This window comes from Myiozetetes cayanensis, unplaced genomic scaffold, assembly GCF_022539395.1.
Source record: "Myiozetetes cayanensis isolate MyiCay16 unplaced genomic scaffold, myiCay2020 scf6-25, whole genome shotgun sequence".
NCBI classification, from domain to species: domain Eukaryota; kingdom Metazoa; phylum Chordata; class Aves; order Passeriformes; family Tyrannidae; genus Myiozetetes; species Myiozetetes cayanensis.
This window is the reverse complement of record NW_026087853.1, coordinates 43,636,871-43,654,553: the sequence shown is the minus strand read 5'-3', so window position 1 is coordinate 43,654,553 and position 17,683 is coordinate 43,636,871. Positions and strand designations below refer to the sequence as shown.

At 38.1% G+C, this 17,683-nt stretch overlaps 1 protein-coding gene across 8 annotated transcripts in view; it reads left to right on the top strand.

Annotated features, from left to right (window-relative positions):
* PPP6R3 (protein phosphatase 6 regulatory subunit 3) overlaps nt 1–11,146 on the top strand; it is a 53,744-nt gene extending 42,598 nt beyond the window's left edge. For 5 of the 8 annotated variants that reach the window (XM_050337011.1, XM_050337015.1, XM_050337013.1 and 2 more), the window contains 6 exons: nt 1,122–1,275; nt 2,568–2,674; nt 3,642–3,792; nt 7,112–7,129; nt 7,445–7,567; nt 9,680–11,146. In XM_050337011.1, the coding sequence (XP_050192968.1) occupies nt 1,122–1,275; nt 2,568–2,674; nt 3,642–3,792; nt 7,112–7,129; nt 7,445–7,567; nt 9,680–9,731 (605 nt within the window). In that variant the 3' untranslated portion in view covers nt 9,732–11,146. Of the gene's footprint in view, nt 1–406; nt 531–1,121; nt 1,276–2,567; nt 2,675–3,641; nt 3,793–7,111; nt 7,130–7,444; nt 7,568–9,679 lie in introns of those variants that run through there. The other 3 variants (XM_050337016.1, XM_050337010.1, XM_050337017.1) reach the window with 2 other exon arrangements.
* The last annotated feature ends 6,537 nt before the right edge of the window (nt 11,147–17,683 follow it).

The window sequence follows — 17,683 nt, the reverse complement described above, 5'->3', positions numbered from 1 at the left end:
GGAGGAGTATCAGAAAGGAAGGACTAAATGTACTCATTTATAAATATTGAATGCCTGCAAAACTAATAGGTTGTTAATCTCCAATCCCAAAAGATGGTATTTTTACTTGAAGCCTTCCAGACCAACTTTTCATCTTAACAATGCTCTTTGAAAAGACTTCCTACAGAAGCTAAGTGAATTTGTGTTGTTCTGGTTTCATGTGCAAATGAAAGGTGCACTTCAGGAGACTCTAATGTGAAATCTTAACTGATGTAATTGGTTGAAAAGTTTTCACATTCAAGTCAAGACTAAACTGGCTTTAGTTAAACTGGCAATGTCTATAGGTGAAAGCCCTGTGTTTATCTAGACTGTAAGGAATTAAATTAAAATAGAAGGAAAAGTTAAGGGTTTTCTTTTCTTTTGTCAGATTGGTGTCGTTGGCATCTGTGTGTCAAACAAGTTTTGATCCATGTGGGTCTCCTCCCATATCTGCCTGGGTTGGAATTTCTAATTGCTAGTCAGAGCTTCCTTTTCAGCCTGTTTTTTTGTATGTAAGTGTTAATGAAAAACATGTTTCCCTTGGGTAGGTGAAGTATTTTGAATTGACCTATCCTAAATTAGATGCTATTAAGTCACAGTTACTCCAAAATTTAGAATACCAATAAATATTTTAAGTTGTAAAAAGCCTTAAACTTTTCTGAAGCTTAGCAGTGGTGTTAGTGCATGAGAAATTATTTAAAGAAATTGAAAAAGGGATGAAAACTCTTAAGGATTTTATTATTATAGAAATAAGTTTTGAAAAATGTTAACAAATGTTGATGTTAATTTAAAGAATAAAGTGGAATTATACTTGTGATCTATTATGATTTATTAGTTCTTCAGATAAATACAGCCTTTTTTTAGCAGAGTACTCTGAGTTACTGATCTTAATTCTGCCTTACTAGCAGAATTTTCCTTTTAGGCAATACATCCATTTTTTAACAGGATATAGAAGATTTTTCTGCATGTGCTTTGAAGTCTTGTTAGGAATTTGGCTCTTTGGTTTTGAAATGTGCATAGAGAGAATCAGTGTGTTAGGCATATGTGCATTCATGTTCTTTATTTAAATTTTTTTCCTAATGAACTTCCTGATGGTTTTTCAGCACCTAACTGGTCAGCGAACTTTGATGTACCCATGGAGACTGCACATGGTGCCAGTCTGGATTCTGTTGGGTCTGGTGTGTGGAGTACTGAAGCACCTGTGCCAGCAAAAGAAACTGGCTGGGCTTCATTTTCTGACTTCACATCCTCTTTAAGGTAAGAAACTTAGTCATTGAGAATAAGTTTGGTTTCCTTGGGGTGTCCATCTCTACACAAGCCTGTGTTAGTGAAGTTCTGATGGAATATGAGGTGTATGGAAAGTGTCCAAAGGGTCCCATGTGTTCTAACAGCATGTCTTCGTATGATCTACTTCATAGCAGGCTTTTCTAGGATGACACTAGTGTCACTGTTTTAAAGGGGTTTTACGAACATTTGTGTCCTTTAATATGGGTTTCTGACCAAAATTTGGTCTGTAAATTTTTTTGTTTATTTTTTAATGTAGACTGAACTCAGTGAAGGGTTGAACGTGAACTGTTGAATGTAAAGGTTACAAAATGTCTATGATGAGGATTCTGTTCTATGGATGTTATAAAGCAAATAGGTTTGGGTTTTTGTTTGGTTTGTTGGGGGTTTTCTGATGGTTTTCGCTTGTTTGGTTTTTTGTTTGTTTGTTTTGGAAACTCATGTATTTGTGCAGCTGTGATAACTAGGTTAGGCAGTTCTGCACTATTTCGAGAACACTCGAGATAATGCTGTTCTGTCTTCGACGGAACTGTACACAGAAAGTAACTGAAGTCTTGTGTGTGTATCTAATCACATAGATCTAAATCTTGAGTTGCCAGATATTAGCAATCAAGAACTGATTCCTTCTCCAGTCAGAAGACTTCGCTTTTATACATCTGGCTTTTGATTTTTCTCTCTGGCATTAAAACAGCTCAGATATAAAAGTTTGATTTTTTTTCAACATGAAACAGTGTGTTGTTTCATGCTTGAGATGGGTAAATTGATAACCAAATTAAGGGTTTAGAAAATGAAGACTTGGTGTTGCTACATTACTGGATAGAAAAGCCATTATTCTGTAAATGGTGAGAAGTTTTTCAAGTGGCCAAATCTTGTCTTTTGAGTTTCTTCAGAATGAAAAACTTGTAGCTATACTGCCATGTACAATTAAGTAGTGAAATCACTTTTGTAGTGGATGATGACTGCATTGGCAGTCTCAGAGAACCATCTTTCAGGGTGGAAAGAGTGCATTTGGAAAGCTAAGCAAATCAAACAAGTCAAAATAAAATGACCATCAAACATCCTCACCTTAGTTCTGGTGGATTTTGCAATACTGAACTTCTATTTAGCATGTCTTTCCAAGACTCCTACAAACTTGCTGTCTTTCAGCTTCACTAGAGTTCTAGCGAACTTTATAGTGAGCTTTGATAGAGAACTTATGCTGTTTTAAGAACACTGCATTCTGCTATTCAGAAAGGTTTCTAAAGCTTTTTTTACTGTATTTGAAGCTCAAAAGATTCCTTAAGAAGTAATTCTCCTGTGGAAATGGAAACAAACGCAGATCCAGGTGATCCCTTGAGTGCAAACGTAACTGCTCTTGCAACACAGCTGGAGAGTGAGTATACTGCATTCGCAAATGCAAATGGCTTGATTATAGGAGTTGTATCTGAGAAAGATCTCCCTGAACTTTAAAATTTTAGAGTTCCAGAGACCTCTTCTCTGGTTCTGCTGCTGTTCTGCCAGGTAATGAAAATGACTTTTCAAAGAATTTATGAACTATTTACAGTAGTTTCCAGTTCAAAACACGAACCAGTGTTATTGTTACCTCTAAAAAGCCTGCACATCATGAAACAGAAAAGCACTACAAAGAAACCAAGTGTGTTCTGTTAGAGAATCCTCTCACCTGTGTCAGCACTTAGCTGAGCTGATGCCCAAGAAGAGTGGTCACCTCCAGTCTCGTCCAATGTTGCAGCAGGCCGGTAACCTCAATGTGTTCAAATTTCTCCTTCCTACTCATTCCTTTCCAAGCCACCTTCGCTGTGCACGCACTAACTTTTTATTCTACATATATGAACTGGTTACAGAACAAAAATATTTTAGTGAACTTTTTTTATATATATCACTAACAGACAGAGCAAGAAGTGCAGATGAGAAGTTCAGGGAGACTGGACTTCCCAAAGGCTTGTGTGTACTCAGAAATGTAGTGTCAAATTTTTACTGTGTGGACTTGTGTCGTGAATTTGGCTGTACAGAAAAATAATTCTTCACTGTAATCCTACCTAAGTCTTGTTTAGGCAAACTTGTAGTAATTGTTGTCAGTCTAAATCAACAAGTGGCCTGTAAAATGAAAAAAAAAATTACGGACTGTGGCTTCTTCTTAAGCCATCTGTAAGTAGTACTTATGCTCTCTCTATATCTATATCTGTGTGGCACTTGCAGAAAGGTGATTCTCTCGTAAGGAAGAATTCAGGAAGTGTACAAAACTGCAAAAATATTTTTCTGGTTATATTGGCTTATATGCTTGCTCATGAAATAGAAATATAACTAGCCATGTACTAAATTACTTCTATTTATACTTCTAGCCCCAGGAAGTGTTGCCATGGAGGCCAGCTCAGATGGAGAGGATGATGTAGAAAATGCAGACAAGGTAACTGAAACAGTCATGAATGGCAGCATGAAGGAGACACTGAGCCTAACTGTAGATGCTAAAACTGAAACGGCTGTTTTCAAAAGGTAAGAATACCTATTTATTCCCACCTTGTAAAGTAGACCCTGTAGATGGAACACTGTCATTAAAGAGTTCTTTGTAAGTGATAATTTAATTAGAAAGTATTCAAAATGATTGTTTTGAAATTTTACTTCTACTTAGTTACTGTAACATACGACTTTACTTATCAAGCCTTAGTTTCAGTGGAAGGTTATTAGTGGAAGACTGAATCAACTTTGACCATGATGCTCATTACTGTGCAATTTCCCTATACAGGTCTTTTAACATACAGTTAATTGCATGTCAAAACTAAGCTTTTTAAATTTTGCATGGAATTCTTAGATTTGGATTGGAATTTCATTCTTCTCATCCAGAAGGATGGAGGACAGAAGTTGAAGGCCAGCCAGGCACTGCTCTTGAGAGCAGCTCGTCAGACACTTGGGGTGATCACTGTTAGTGGTATGCATGATTGTGTTAAATCTGTTCTGGACTACAGTGGCACATGGAGTTCTGGAATAACCAGAAGAGCAACTCCTTAATTTTGGTATCTTGTGATACCAAGTGCGTTATTTAAGAATAAGTGTCTTTCAGTATGGTTAAATTCTGTATTATATATATCAACACTATGATTCTTTTACAAGAATAAAGCACATTTCAGTTTTGTCTACTTAATCCCATCTACTAAGATCTTGTGATCTTAGATTTAATGATCAAGTGTTTTTTATTTAGTAGCAAATATTTATGTAGGTAAACAGACTACAAACAGTCTGACCTGCAAAAATTTTGCCTTCATTAATTGAAGCTGTTGTGTTCTGCCTCTACCCTGATCTTAACAAATTGGAACACACTACTAGCATTTTGGCCTGCAACCTTCTTCTCATTCTTTTAGAATAACTTCCTAGTATCTGTCCCTATTCTAGCTTTAAATATTGAAAAGAAACTGTCTATATGTTTTGGAAGTTGCTTAAAAAAAAACCCAAACACATTTGATTTCAGTAGAAAAAGCTTTTCCAGTGTTAGTCCTTAACACTGCCTGTCATTTACATTAATTTTACTTTTTCCTGCAAGTGGTAGTAGATAATTCCTGAACCATCCAAAATGAATAGAACTTGAAATGTAGCAGATTTGAGTCACTCTTGCTTCCATCCCTTCGATTATCTGATTGACTTAACTTCTGATGTTTTTCAGTACTGAGGAGGGAGCATTGCTTATAAATCAAATGGCATTGTTAGAGGAATTGAACCAAAGCAGTTTAGAGAAGTATTGGGACTCTGTGCAGACTGATGTGACATGCCTTGCTGATTTAGTAAATGATGCATCTGCTCTCCAGTTTATTCTGTCTTTTGGAGAGTGCTTTTATATGGTCTTCACTCTTCGATGTTTACAATTTGATTTAGTTATCCATGGTGTCTTTAAACTTCTCCTTAAACTGCTTTAGCTCACGTGCACTTTGAAGTTCTGTGACTTCTTATACTGATGCAAAAACTAACATAAGGAGGCAGCATGTGGTGGCAGTTTCTGCCTACCTTCATGAAATTATCTGCTTGAACTGTAGTTAAAAGGACAGAGAGGTGCAAAGGGAGGCAATATCACAGAATTACCCAGATCAGAAGAGAACTTGAAGAATTATCTGCATGGGAAAGGGAGCCAAGATGGTTTATTTGGCACTCTGTCCAATTGCATCTTGAAAACGTCTAGCAATGGGGACTCTGTGATCTTGATTTGGAAAGGAAATGTTAAGAAAACATGGAAGGAGACTCAGAGATGAGGTCTTGTCCAGAGAAGCCAGGCTGGCGAAGGGACTTGAGCACAAGTCCTGTGAGGAGAGGCTAAGGGAGCTGGGGTTATTTAGTTTGGAGAAGAGGAGGCTCAGGGGTGACCTCATCACTCTCTACAACTACCTGAGAGGAGGTTGTAGCCAGGTGGGGGTTGGTCTCTTCTCCCAGGCAATCAGCAGCAGAACAAGAGGGCACGGGCTTAAGCTCTGCCAGGGGAGGTTTAGGTTGGATATTAGAAAGAAGTTCTTTACAGAGAGAGTGATCAGGCATTGGAATGGCCTGCCCAGAGAGGTGGTGGATTCACCATCCCTGGAGGTTTTTAAGATGAGGCTGGATGTGGCACTGAGTGCCATGATCTGGTAATCACAGTGGGGTTGGATCAAGGGTGGGACTTGATGATCTCAAAGGTCTCTTCCAACCCAGTTAATTCTGTGATTCTGTGATTAAGTGTAGAGACTGTTCAACTCTGATAGAGAAGTATGGCCTCATTCTGAGTCAATGCTGAAGTGGCTCTTTTTTAAATCAACTTGCTGGGAAAAAGTCTAGATTAAGAGACAGAGTAGTGAGAGGAGGTCCTATTCTGGCCTGTTTACCTCGCAAAGTGAATGCTTCCAGACTTCAGCTTTGTCTAGATTTCTGTCAGTAGAAAACTTATGATGTTGAAGTCAATGTTGAGGGGAGGAAGAGCATTATAAGCACAGTAATTAATTTGTGGAAAGCTGCAAAGGACAAAAATGGGATTTCTGAACTTAGTTCAGAATGGAGAATGAGAAGGAAGAACGCTGGAAGAATGCTAGAAGAGACTACCTCTTTAGAAATTAAAAAAATTAGGACGCCAGTTGTGATGGTGACAAGTATTTTATTTGGAATGAATACAGAGACTATCAGGGCAAATGAGATGGGAAGATTAGACTGGGAAATTTGAGGAGAGATTGCAATACAAAAGACTATTTTTGCAGGCCCTGCAGGTAGAAGGAGGAAAGAGAAGGATTCATTGAGATTTAGAGGATCCATGGAAAACTGTGAGAATAGGAAGAAAACCAACAGAGGAGATTGGCACTTCTTGCATAAATAGATTTGTTGTCACAGAAGTATAAGATTGATGTTTGTGTCTACTTCAGAGCTATCTTGTAACTATCTCTTGCAGGTATATATGGTCATATTTCTATTTTAGTGCACTCATAATGGTGTGACTGAGGTGGAAGAGGGTGGAATAGAGAGGCAGAAAAGCTTTGGTTTTGAGGCAAAACAGAAGATTTGTTTGCTAATGACTTTTGAAACTACCTGGTTACATGGTAATGTCTTATATTGTGTGAGTGTACTGATTTTTCACTGAACTTTTATTTGTTTTTCTTCATGAGGAAATTTGTGAAGTAGATTGGGCTGTGTCTTAGTACCACGTAACCCATATATCATATTCACTGGGGAGTTATTAGTGATTGTAAGATGTAAGAAGGTAATGATTCTGCTGATATGTTTCATGGACAGATTTTATTAATGCCAGTTTCTGAGGGAATCTTGAATTTCTTTTATACTTTCTTCCATTTTCGCTTACTTCTGGCTTCAGAGTGTTGAAATCGTATCGGTATGTATAGTAAAGGATCATGACTGTGATTTGTTACCACTTCAGGCATCACACACATTCCTTATTTCCTTTCTGATCTTATTTGCAATCACTGTATTTCCTGCCCTTTTATCCAGTCAAATTTCAATGAACACCAGTGCATCATTAGGTGTTTGTAAAGTCTAGAGCCATGTGCTTGATCTTCATGTTGCAATTGTAACTTGAAATCCATTTGCATGTGAAATACGGACCCGTCTCTGTTTTCTCCTGTTGCCTGAAATTCCCTATAAGTAAACTTAAAAAGTAAATAAATTAAATAACTTTTTTTTTTTTAAGTGAGGAAGGAAAATTGTCTACCTCGCAGGATCCTTCTTGTAAATATGTAGTAGAAGAGAATACAGAGGTTGCAGAAGAGGTCCCTTCAGCTCTTCAGCCTACTAACAGCAGTCCAGAACAGAGGTAACTGCATTCAAGGATGCTTTCAAACCTCTAAATAGCAATTTGTTTGTTTTTTCTAATAGGATTGATCTAAACAGATTGAGTTTAGTTCAGTCTAAATGTGTACTTGCATCTGTTTTATTGAATTCTGTATTTTCTGTTGATTCTAAGACTCTTGATTCATCAAAATGTATTTGTCTTGCAGGGAGTTGTAAATATCCATATTCTGTTTTGTGACAATGTTATCAAGTTAGAATAGTGAATTGATATGCAGAACTCTGCTACATGTTCTGATTATACTGTATGCAGACTAAAAAAGATGTAAACATGTTTGAAAAATTTAAATTCTGGTTTTTTAGACTTGTTTATGAGCTAATATTTAATAAACTCCTTTCTACTAACTTTCTGCTCTGCGTAAATCTTGAACTTGATCAAGAAGTGAGTTCTAATCAGAAAAAGAACCCAACCCTGTATACTTAAAGTGGGAAACCAAAAATTCTTTCACAGCCTCTTCTGGAGGTACTGTCTTTATCAAGCCTATTTTTTAATGCATTAAATTATAGGGAAGAAGTCTTTGGGTACTGGGTGATTGCCTTTTGAGCAAAGATGCCCGTCTAAGCCAACAGAGGGCTCTCAGAGCTAGCAGTTTGTTGGATTGCTTTTGGCTTGCAGGAAGTCTCAAGCAACTCCTTTCATTGAATCCAGCTGGCTTCAGCAAAGCTCAGTACTTTCTCTAAAGGTGGCTGTCACAGTAGATCCTCATAAGCACAGTATAAATACCAAACACAGTTGTGCTTTTGGGGCTCCATGTATGTATGACTAGTGGAAGGCGTCCCCTAGCTGGGTCTCTGGCTGGTGGCTGGCAGGAGTAATCTCTGCTAGGAGCCCTATTCTGTCATGGACCAGTGACTGCCATGCAGACTGTCACACTTCCTGTCCGTGCAGCACTTGTTTCTTACCTTCCAGGTTTCTCTAAAGTGTTTTGCTTTTGTCTAGTGCTGTCTTTTCTCTAATATGTACATATGTTTTTTAAAAAGTGTTTTTATAGCTTAGCAGCCAAAGACTTAGCTAGGGGGCTCCTGCTGGTCATGTGCATGTAGAGCACGGACCCCAGAGTGGCTTCTCTGTGATGTCCACCATCAGAGAACAGGAGTTACAGGTAACTTTTCTCCTCTGTAGTTTCAAGCAGTATTTGCATTCTTTTAGGGAATCTTCAGATGTATTCTGTAGACTTGCACTGAATGAAAGTTGAAATTTTTTGCCTTTGTTGCTTGCATATTTTTAAAGTTCTCATACACTAATTTGATCTCTTTATGCTAGTCCAGAGCAATTGAGCCCACGTTTACACTAAACTTCTTTGTCTAGAAATGTATATATCGTTACTGTTTTCACTTCTGTAGGTTTGCTCCCTATTTTCCTCCATACTTCCTGAACTTTTCATCCTAATGGACTTACATTCAAAGTGTTTGTAAAATGACTGTTTGTAGATTAGATTAGTAACTAAAGCAGTTTTTTAAGATGCTGTTGTTTTTCCTGTTGTGTCTTAGCTGCTTACTTTCCAGTGTAACCTTAGATAACTCCTGGTATCACGTTTTGCCCCACAGATAACTCCTGGTATCATGTTTTGCCCCACAGATAACTCCTGGTATCACGTTTTGCCCCACAGATAACTCCTGGTATCATGTTTTGCCCCACAGATAACTCCTGGTATCACGTTTTGCCCCACAGATAACTCCTGGTATCACGTTTTGCCCCACAGATAACTCCTGGTATCACATTTTGCCCCACAGAATAAGATTTGGATAAGTATCAGAAATGTGCTTTTTATTAGTGATTCTCTTGGAGATATCTCATCTCTAGAGATTGCTTTCTATCCCTGTTAATGAAGATCAAACACTTCAGTGGTGTGCTCAGTTAATTGAGTGCTGTGCTTAATTAGGCAGTAAAGACTCCAGAAATGCTGGACTGCCGAAAATAAATGAGAGGAGGACATCATGAGCACGTTTCCTCTCTTCAGTTTGCGGGTTATGCTACACATGATCTGGGATTGCTTTTTGGTTTGGTTCTTATTGTGCCTACCTGAATTTGTTTTGAACCTGTCTGGTATACTTACATCATTTTTTGGCCTCTTAGGACTGATCAACACACCCATTTAGGAGAGGCATCTGTTAATGGCCCTGTATGATATGTGATGTCTGCTACCTTGGCTGAAGAGGAAGAACTGATGTCCAGGTGTTTAAGTGTTTCTTGAGGATTTCATCTAGACCCTGTTGAAGCCAGTCACTGCTGCACTAATTTCGCAAGGAATCAGGACCAGCAACATTTATATTCTAGATTTTAAGACATTGTACAGAAATTCATAAGTGTAAAAATATTGCACATTGAAAAATACCAATAATTTTTGCGTATGTTTATATTGTATTGTTCTAAATAACGGGGAGCCTGTGAAATAAGATCCTGCTACCCATGTAATGATGACAGTAGTGTTACTATAGTTAAAATGGCTGTAAGAATAGTTTTATAAAAAAAGTGAATACAAAAATCTAATGTATTTGAGACATAATTATTTGACGATTAGTGTGACCAAAGTATTTAGCAGTTTTCTTACATTTTTCACCTTGTAAAAAAGAAAAAGAAAATTCATGTTTTTTCTGAAACTGAAATGCCCTATAAATGTTATTTTGGTTGTTTTAGCTTACAAAAGTGATTTAAATAAGAATTTTTTGGTGTTCAACATTTTACAACAGGTTTTTTAATTGGTAATTGTTTTCTGTATTGTTCAAAACAGATCAAAAAATGTAAGTCTATTGGTAGAGATTTTAAGTATTTATTGCAACAGCTTAGTTGACAAATTGATGTTACTGTAAAGCCATATGTTCTGTTAAGTCTAGTTTGCTTGAAACAATACCTTACAGGTGAAACACTAGAATATTTGGAGTGCACATGGCTTGTTGTGTTTAAGTGGTTCACCTGCCTTTTAAACAGTTCACCAAGATTTAGTTTCAATACCAAGCATTATACAATGGAACATTTCAGAACAATCTGCGTATTTAAAACGCTATAATCCTTTTAGACAAGTCAAGTAAATGAAATGCCCGTGCTGCTAATGTAATTACAGTACATGCATTTTAAAAGTAAATAGTGTTTTTAATACAAATTTTGGCAGCAGAGCATGTTAATTGTTAATTTCACTGTACTGATCTGTGTGAGGCTTTCATTTGTATGTTCTAAACCAGTTTTTTCACGGCTGGTTTGTGTATATATATAGTGATTATGGAAACTAATTCTGTGTAATTTATAATTTTCTATGTCAGTGTAAAATTCCAACAGCCTTCTCAAACAAACAGAAGCAATATACTGTATATTGCCACATTGTCTGGTGAAAGGGTTAAAATACTCCTGCACTTTCAGATGCAAATCCATTTTTTTTCTGTAATCATTTATTTTTTACATCATTTGTTTTCCTGACCAGTATTTAAAGCCAAAAGGATACTCTAAACAATGGCCAATGATTTATTTTAGAAGGCGTCCCGAGCAACGTGCCTAAACATTACATTGCATACAGAAATAAAAAAACCCACATGTATGTCATTGCCCTTATTGCTTTCTCTCTTGGATTTTCTGCAAAGTTCAATGCACTCGTCGTTGGAAATTCCTACGAACTGATCAGTTGTGTGAAAACTGAGGGGCAAACCCCACATTATCACAGGTGGACTTGGTAACTATGGTTGCCCTTTTATTTGTACTTCACTGGTGGAATCCAGTTAGTTTCTAAGTTGTTTCTTCTTCAGTTCGGAATTACTTCCAGATCAGCTTGACCAAAATCATTTTGTATGTTAGCTCTAAGGTTGGCAGCTGTTCTCTTGTTACATTCTGATCTGTTACTAAACAAGTGGTTTTGGAAACAAAATGCTCATTTCAACACATGAATTGCAGTCAAATAGAAATTTCAAATACTGGCGAGCAACAGGTTGGTTTATGTGAGTTTGATACTTTCAAGGCGTAAAACTTTTGTCCTTTCCAATGAAGCTCTTTGTCCCTTGCTAACAGGTTGATTTATCTAGTTTTACATAGCCATGAAAACTGGAGAACATAGTAGTTGAAATTGAATTTCAGCCCTGTTGCCTGCAGTTCAGTCTTCTATTGTTTGTCCTTCTGTTAATCAACTGTCATATCAGTCTTCTGTCCAGTTCATACTGAGCTCAGAAATTGAAAAAGGGGAATATTTTGCATCCCACTCCATTTATGAGTTGAGTGGAGGTGTGGGAAGAGTGGAATTCACTTCATTGTAGTTTGCTGTCTAACTAAAGGGCGCATTAGAGACAAACTAGGTTGGCTTACCTATAGCTGATTTGAGGGTTCTTTCCTACTGTTGCATTTATTGTTCATTTTTACAGCTTCTGTGGGAGGTGAGATTTGAGGTAGTGGGAGCTTGTTTTGAGGAAGTGCAGAGTGCGTTTTACCCACTACCTGCATCGCTTGTACAAGGAATCCTGAACTTGAAGGGAAAGCTTTGGAGGTGTGTTTGGCGGGGGGAAGGGGCTTTGTGGGTGTGTGTACACACACAGGCACATGCACCCTTTTGCCATCTTTTATCAGTGCTGCTGTTGATATGCTGCTCACGTGGCCTTACGGAGGTTTGAGCGTACTGGGAGAACCCTTGGGAAAGGCTGTTACCCAACCTGTTTAAATCAAGTTTGACTTGCATGCAATGGAATTTGAGTCTTCTTTATGTAAAGGTATTTTAGTGCATTTGCAACATGGACTAAAGTGTAATACCTTCATACAGGTTTGAGTTCCTAGAGTGTATTTAGCAGCAATTGGTGTGAAATAAGTTTATTTTGAAGGGCTTGCACACTGCCACATTCCACAGTGCTCTTCTAAATGGCTGAAAGCTCAGTCACTTGAAACTGAGGAATAGTGATATCAGTTGATATCAAAGGGCAATGGATTTAACCCTCAGGACCTCTCTGATAAAGGACTTTCACTCAAACAGGAGTATGTTTTGAAAGTGGCTAGACCAGTAAAATATGCAGTAGCTCATTGCCTCTTCACACCTGGCAGAGTGGATGAATCATGTCTTTTTGACCAGCTAAGCGTTATTTTTAAGTATAAGCCCTCTACTAGATTTATAGCAAGATTGTTCCATTTAAGTAAAAGCATAAGCCATCATCTAGACTAGGATTGCTGTTAATTAAGCAAGCATTCCCCCTGTTCAGTGAGTTGACAGGCAGTCACAGCAGGGTAGTTAAAACAATCTCATGTCATTGCACATGCAATCCAGTGTGACCATGCTCTTGAGTGAAGTCTTCATTTTTGCACCTATTAAGCCTTGTATCTACCTCTTGAAAACAGTGAGTTCTGTATTGTCATCCACATACTTTGTGGAAACTTATTGTGACATTCATTCTTTGTGTGTGAAATCCACTGAGGAGTTACGAAAGATTTGTGAGGAAGACGAATCAGGTTTTACTGTCATTCATTATAAACTTACTTTCCTGTTTAAATTGGCATTAATATCCTTGGAGATTATTTTGTTTTCTGACATATGTCTTATACAGTTATATCAGGAAGTATTTACTGTATATAACTGGCTCTATTAATAGACTTAATCACTTCTGACTGTCTCAGAATAAATAGTGCTTTTTCGAGTGTAGTATAAGTGTTTTTTTGAGTTTCATTATAAAAGTGTCTTGATTGTTTCCCAAACCATGGTGGAAAATAGCAGTTATTGCAGCAGCAACATGCCTTTTTTTGGTAAAGTTTTTAATGTTTGTCTTTTACTTTCTACATCTTACTTGCTAACAGGTAAGGATTTGGCATCCTTCTGTTTCATTATTGTTTGAATATATACAGTTACAACATGGAGGGAAACTAAGGCAATAAAATTTAAAACCAATATATTCTTGGCCTAAAAACAGAGGCAGCTTCCTGTCTGCTTTAGCTAGGACAGTGCACAAAAATTTTTGAACTTGCTCAGACCTTGCTTGGCTGTTTGTTTCAGATTGTTCCAAGCGTGTGATTTGCCCTGTGTTTAGTCTTGTGTATAATCACACTTCTCCTGATGATATTGCAGGGAAATGTGTGCTGCTTATTCTTCTACCACAAACTGAAGCAATAATGAGACCTGAACTTTACCTTGTGTTTTGCTAGTAGTATCTTTCAGAATGTCTGTCTTAGATGAGTCTGGGCTTAGTGTTTGCATATTTTTTTTGATTGGAGAGGGGAACTTTTTCTGTATTTTTATCTTCTCTAAATCAGTAAGTACCTTACAAAATGGGTTAGGATTCTCTTTAGTTTATCTTTCTGGCCATAGCTTAAATGCTGTAATTCATTTTCTAGGGCTTTCTTCAGAAGGAGTGTTCTCTCTGCTCACTCTGAATCTCAGAGTTGTGTGTGGTGTGGGTGCTTTCCTGTGAGCTGTGTTCTCTGTGTCTCAAAACAATAATTCTGAAGACTGATTGTTGGCATACAGCCATCCAGAGTAAGAAAACTAAATCTTGTCTAGCTGTGGCTGAGTGGATTTTTGTCACTCATGTCTCATGAGATTCAGCTTGCCCATTTGCACAGGGAAAGTTTATCTGTTTGTCTCACTGCTTTGATCTGTGTATGATAATTAGGTAGATTGGTGATTTATTCTAAAGGGAGGCATACTGTGTTTTTCCAGATGGAATCTGGACCTGTTACGTGTCTGTCAGGTCTGCTTTTGAACTCCATTGTGTGCTGCTCTTCCTATATTTTTTAACTGGTGGGTTGCTTCCATCCCCCTGTCTGCACCAATCATCTGTCTTAGGTTGTCACAGTTTCACCTTGGGTAATACACTAACCGTGTTCTTTTGCCAGGACACCGCATACATTGCAAATAAAACCTGCTTTTCCTTTCTTTGCAATATTTTTGAATGAAAGATATAAGAAGTTGACTGTCTTCTACTGATTATCAGCCAGAGGTACAAGATTGCGGAGATAAGCGTCCTGATTCTGCTAAAACTCAAGTGACCTTGTTACTTTTCTTGTTGGGAGTTCTCCACAGTACCTTTTCTCCTATATCTTTATAGAAATAGTTCTTAATGCTGCTTTTGTTAAAAAGGGGTTGTTCTTCTGTAGTCACTGCTAAACTATCCTGAAGTACACTTGCAGGTGAGCAGGACTCTGCTTCGGAGTGAGCCATATTGAGGGAGTGCATATTGATGAGGAAAGGTAGTAACCAGGAACTGCAAGATATTTGTGGGATTCTGAGGTCCTGTTGTTTCTCTGTAGTCCCTTCAGAATGAAGTAGCTTGAAAAGGTAGAAGGGCAGACTGAGGAAGTGTGACACTTTCTTTTGAATGCTGGTACTGTGCATGTCTGGTTTGAAGTACTTGGGAAGTGGTGGGTGACTTCCGGATAACTAAATTGTTTCAGGTGTTAGTTACATGGTTCATATGTAATCCATACTGATTGCTGTGTCCAAGCACTTAACACAATCTGTAACTAAACTATGAATTATATAGATTCCCACCTGTGTGTGTACACAGCAATGTGTAGGGTATATTCTCTTAACGTGGCTAGCTGCAGTGCCCATGGGGCTTTTCCTAAGTGCACTGAACTGTAGAATACCAGGAAGAAGAAAGAGATACTTGTGCATATGGTACAGCCCATTCTGAAGCATTTCAGGCTCCTGTCTCTGCAAGTGTAGACACTGTCAGTGGCCTCTGGCCAGGCTAAATGTATCTTGATGGAAACCAGTTTACCTTTGGTTTCTGAGGCAAAATTCAGCTTTTGTCAAGATGATTTCTCTGATTTTCTGATAGTCCAGCTGCTTGATATATTTGAGCCTTTTTGCTACCATGTTTACAGCTTCTCAGGCAAGAATTTATATTTGTCATCATTGAATCACTACTGTCCAGTCCAGCCAAAAATGTAAGCCAAAGTGTAAGCTTGTACTGGTGCTGTTAATCTGTTCTTTATACTACATTAAATTCTTCGTGAGACAATGGTGAGGTCTATCTGCTTCAGCAACTGTCACCAGTACTGTCATTGAGAACACTCACAGGTTCACTGCAGCTTTGCATCTGGTGTTGCCCAGGTGTAAACCATCATAACACCCTGAGTGATAAAGGTAGGGTCTCTTGGCTGTGGTGGAACAAGGAGTGGCCTAATGCATCCTGAAAACAGTCCAAAGGAAATAAATTCACCTGAGTGGTTACCTGCTACTCATCAGGAGCTTCCTGGTCTCTGCTGGAGGAGCAAGTTGCCCTTGTCTTTGCATTAAGTTGAGAGAACAGTGACTATAGATGGGCATGCAGGACCTGTCCCCAGCCATCCCAGTGTCACCTGAACAGGCTGCACCTGCACAGAAAGGGCTTGGCAGATGACCCAGCTCTGAAGTGTTCTTTGTATGGTAAGGCATATCCAAGTGGGAGTCTCCAGTTACGATCTGGAATGGAGTAACTCAGAAAAGGACTTCCATGGTAAAACTAGGTACAGGTCAGTGGTTATGTTAAGCTGTAATTTGCACATGTGGGTGCTTAGTGCTCCTCCATTTGAGCTATTCTCCAACGTCCTTTTCTGTCATATGAGGAAGTATGGACTAGGTGCTAAATGACTAACCTGTTCCTTCAGTGAGAGGAGTAGCTGCTAATTCCAAATGCATTTTTGTGCCAAGTGTTTGGAAAGGAGTAAAGAAAGCAATGCTGGGGTAGTGTATGGAAATTAGATGACTTAGTTACACTGGAACGTATTTATTAGGAGCAAGAAATTCTTCATGTTCACAAATTTGCAGAAAGGTTACAGGTAGGCAAAAGATAATCACTTGCAAGTATCAAGGTACAGGCTTGAAAGAAAGCAGGTAAAGGATGAAATTAAGCTTTGAAGGCAGAGGAGGGCAATTGGAAGTTCTTAAGCAAGCTCTTAATTTCTTTTTAGTCATTGCAACACTTCAGTGAGCTAGAAGAAGGTTGTCTTTCTAATGGACTGCTGTAAATAAGAACCTCTGAATGGCCTTATGCTCCTGGGAGAATTCTTTCCATAGTTTCATCGCCATGATGGCTGTGTCAGGTTATTCATGAGGGGAAAGGATTTAAGTTGTGAGTTGCAATAGAAAAAGCAAATACATGTAATAGAATCCTCTGAATATGAAGTTTGTTAATATGAAGTCAGGATTTTTACTGATGGTGTGGGCTGAGTATTACATACTGAAGTCTGACCCTTTAGAATGTGAAGATTCAGAAGCTCAAATGATGGCTGCTGCTAGACAAAAATTATAAGGTTATTAGTTTTCTATTAACATCAGTTGTCTTAAGAAACGTTCCTCTGTCTAGACTTGTTATGAGGACTGTGGAGTTAGTCTTCATTTACACATAAAAGATACGACTGACAATATGGCATGTTTGAAAAAGTAATTAGTTAATTTTAAAGATTATTTTTGAGACTACCATAACACCCAACCATGTGTATCTTCAAGGTATTCCACAGGCTCTTATCTGACTGTAGGACTTAATATGGCATCTGGACTTCTGATTTGCTCGAGTTTTGATCTAAACTAGTATTGCTCTCCTTGAATACTGCCACTTTTGACAGTCTTCACTGTACGAATCACTATGTGATTTCATAACAGAAAAGGTTTTTTGACCTCAGAGCACAAAGGACAATGGCACAAGAATAACTTTTTTTATAAACAATGTATGGCCTTGATGTGTGCTACAGACATCTAAGAATGTCTTAGAAACTCAAAATTAGCATGAGCTTTTCTATTAGCTGCAGCTTTTCTGTTGAGGAGAAATAAAGGTAACGAGGCTTGCTGCTAAGCTGACATGCATTCATTAGGCCTTCAGTTTACTGAATATGTGTGTAAGGATCCCTCTGCCTTACTGCTACCACAGCAGCTTCTGCAGTGGCTGAGGGTGGGATTGATGAAGTACTGCAGTAACTGTACTGCATGTGGAGTACTTGAACTTTGAAAGCAACTGCTCTTACTCTAAGAAGTGAAGGAGGGAGCACAATCCATATCGATACTGCCGAATACTCTTCATTTTAAGGGGCTTCTATCCTTTTTGTCCAGGTTCTTTACCAGGATAATTTCTTTCAGAACTAAAGGAAAAGTAACAGTGCTAGAGATGAGATTTTTTTTTTTTCCCCCTATGGTCAAAAGATGACATT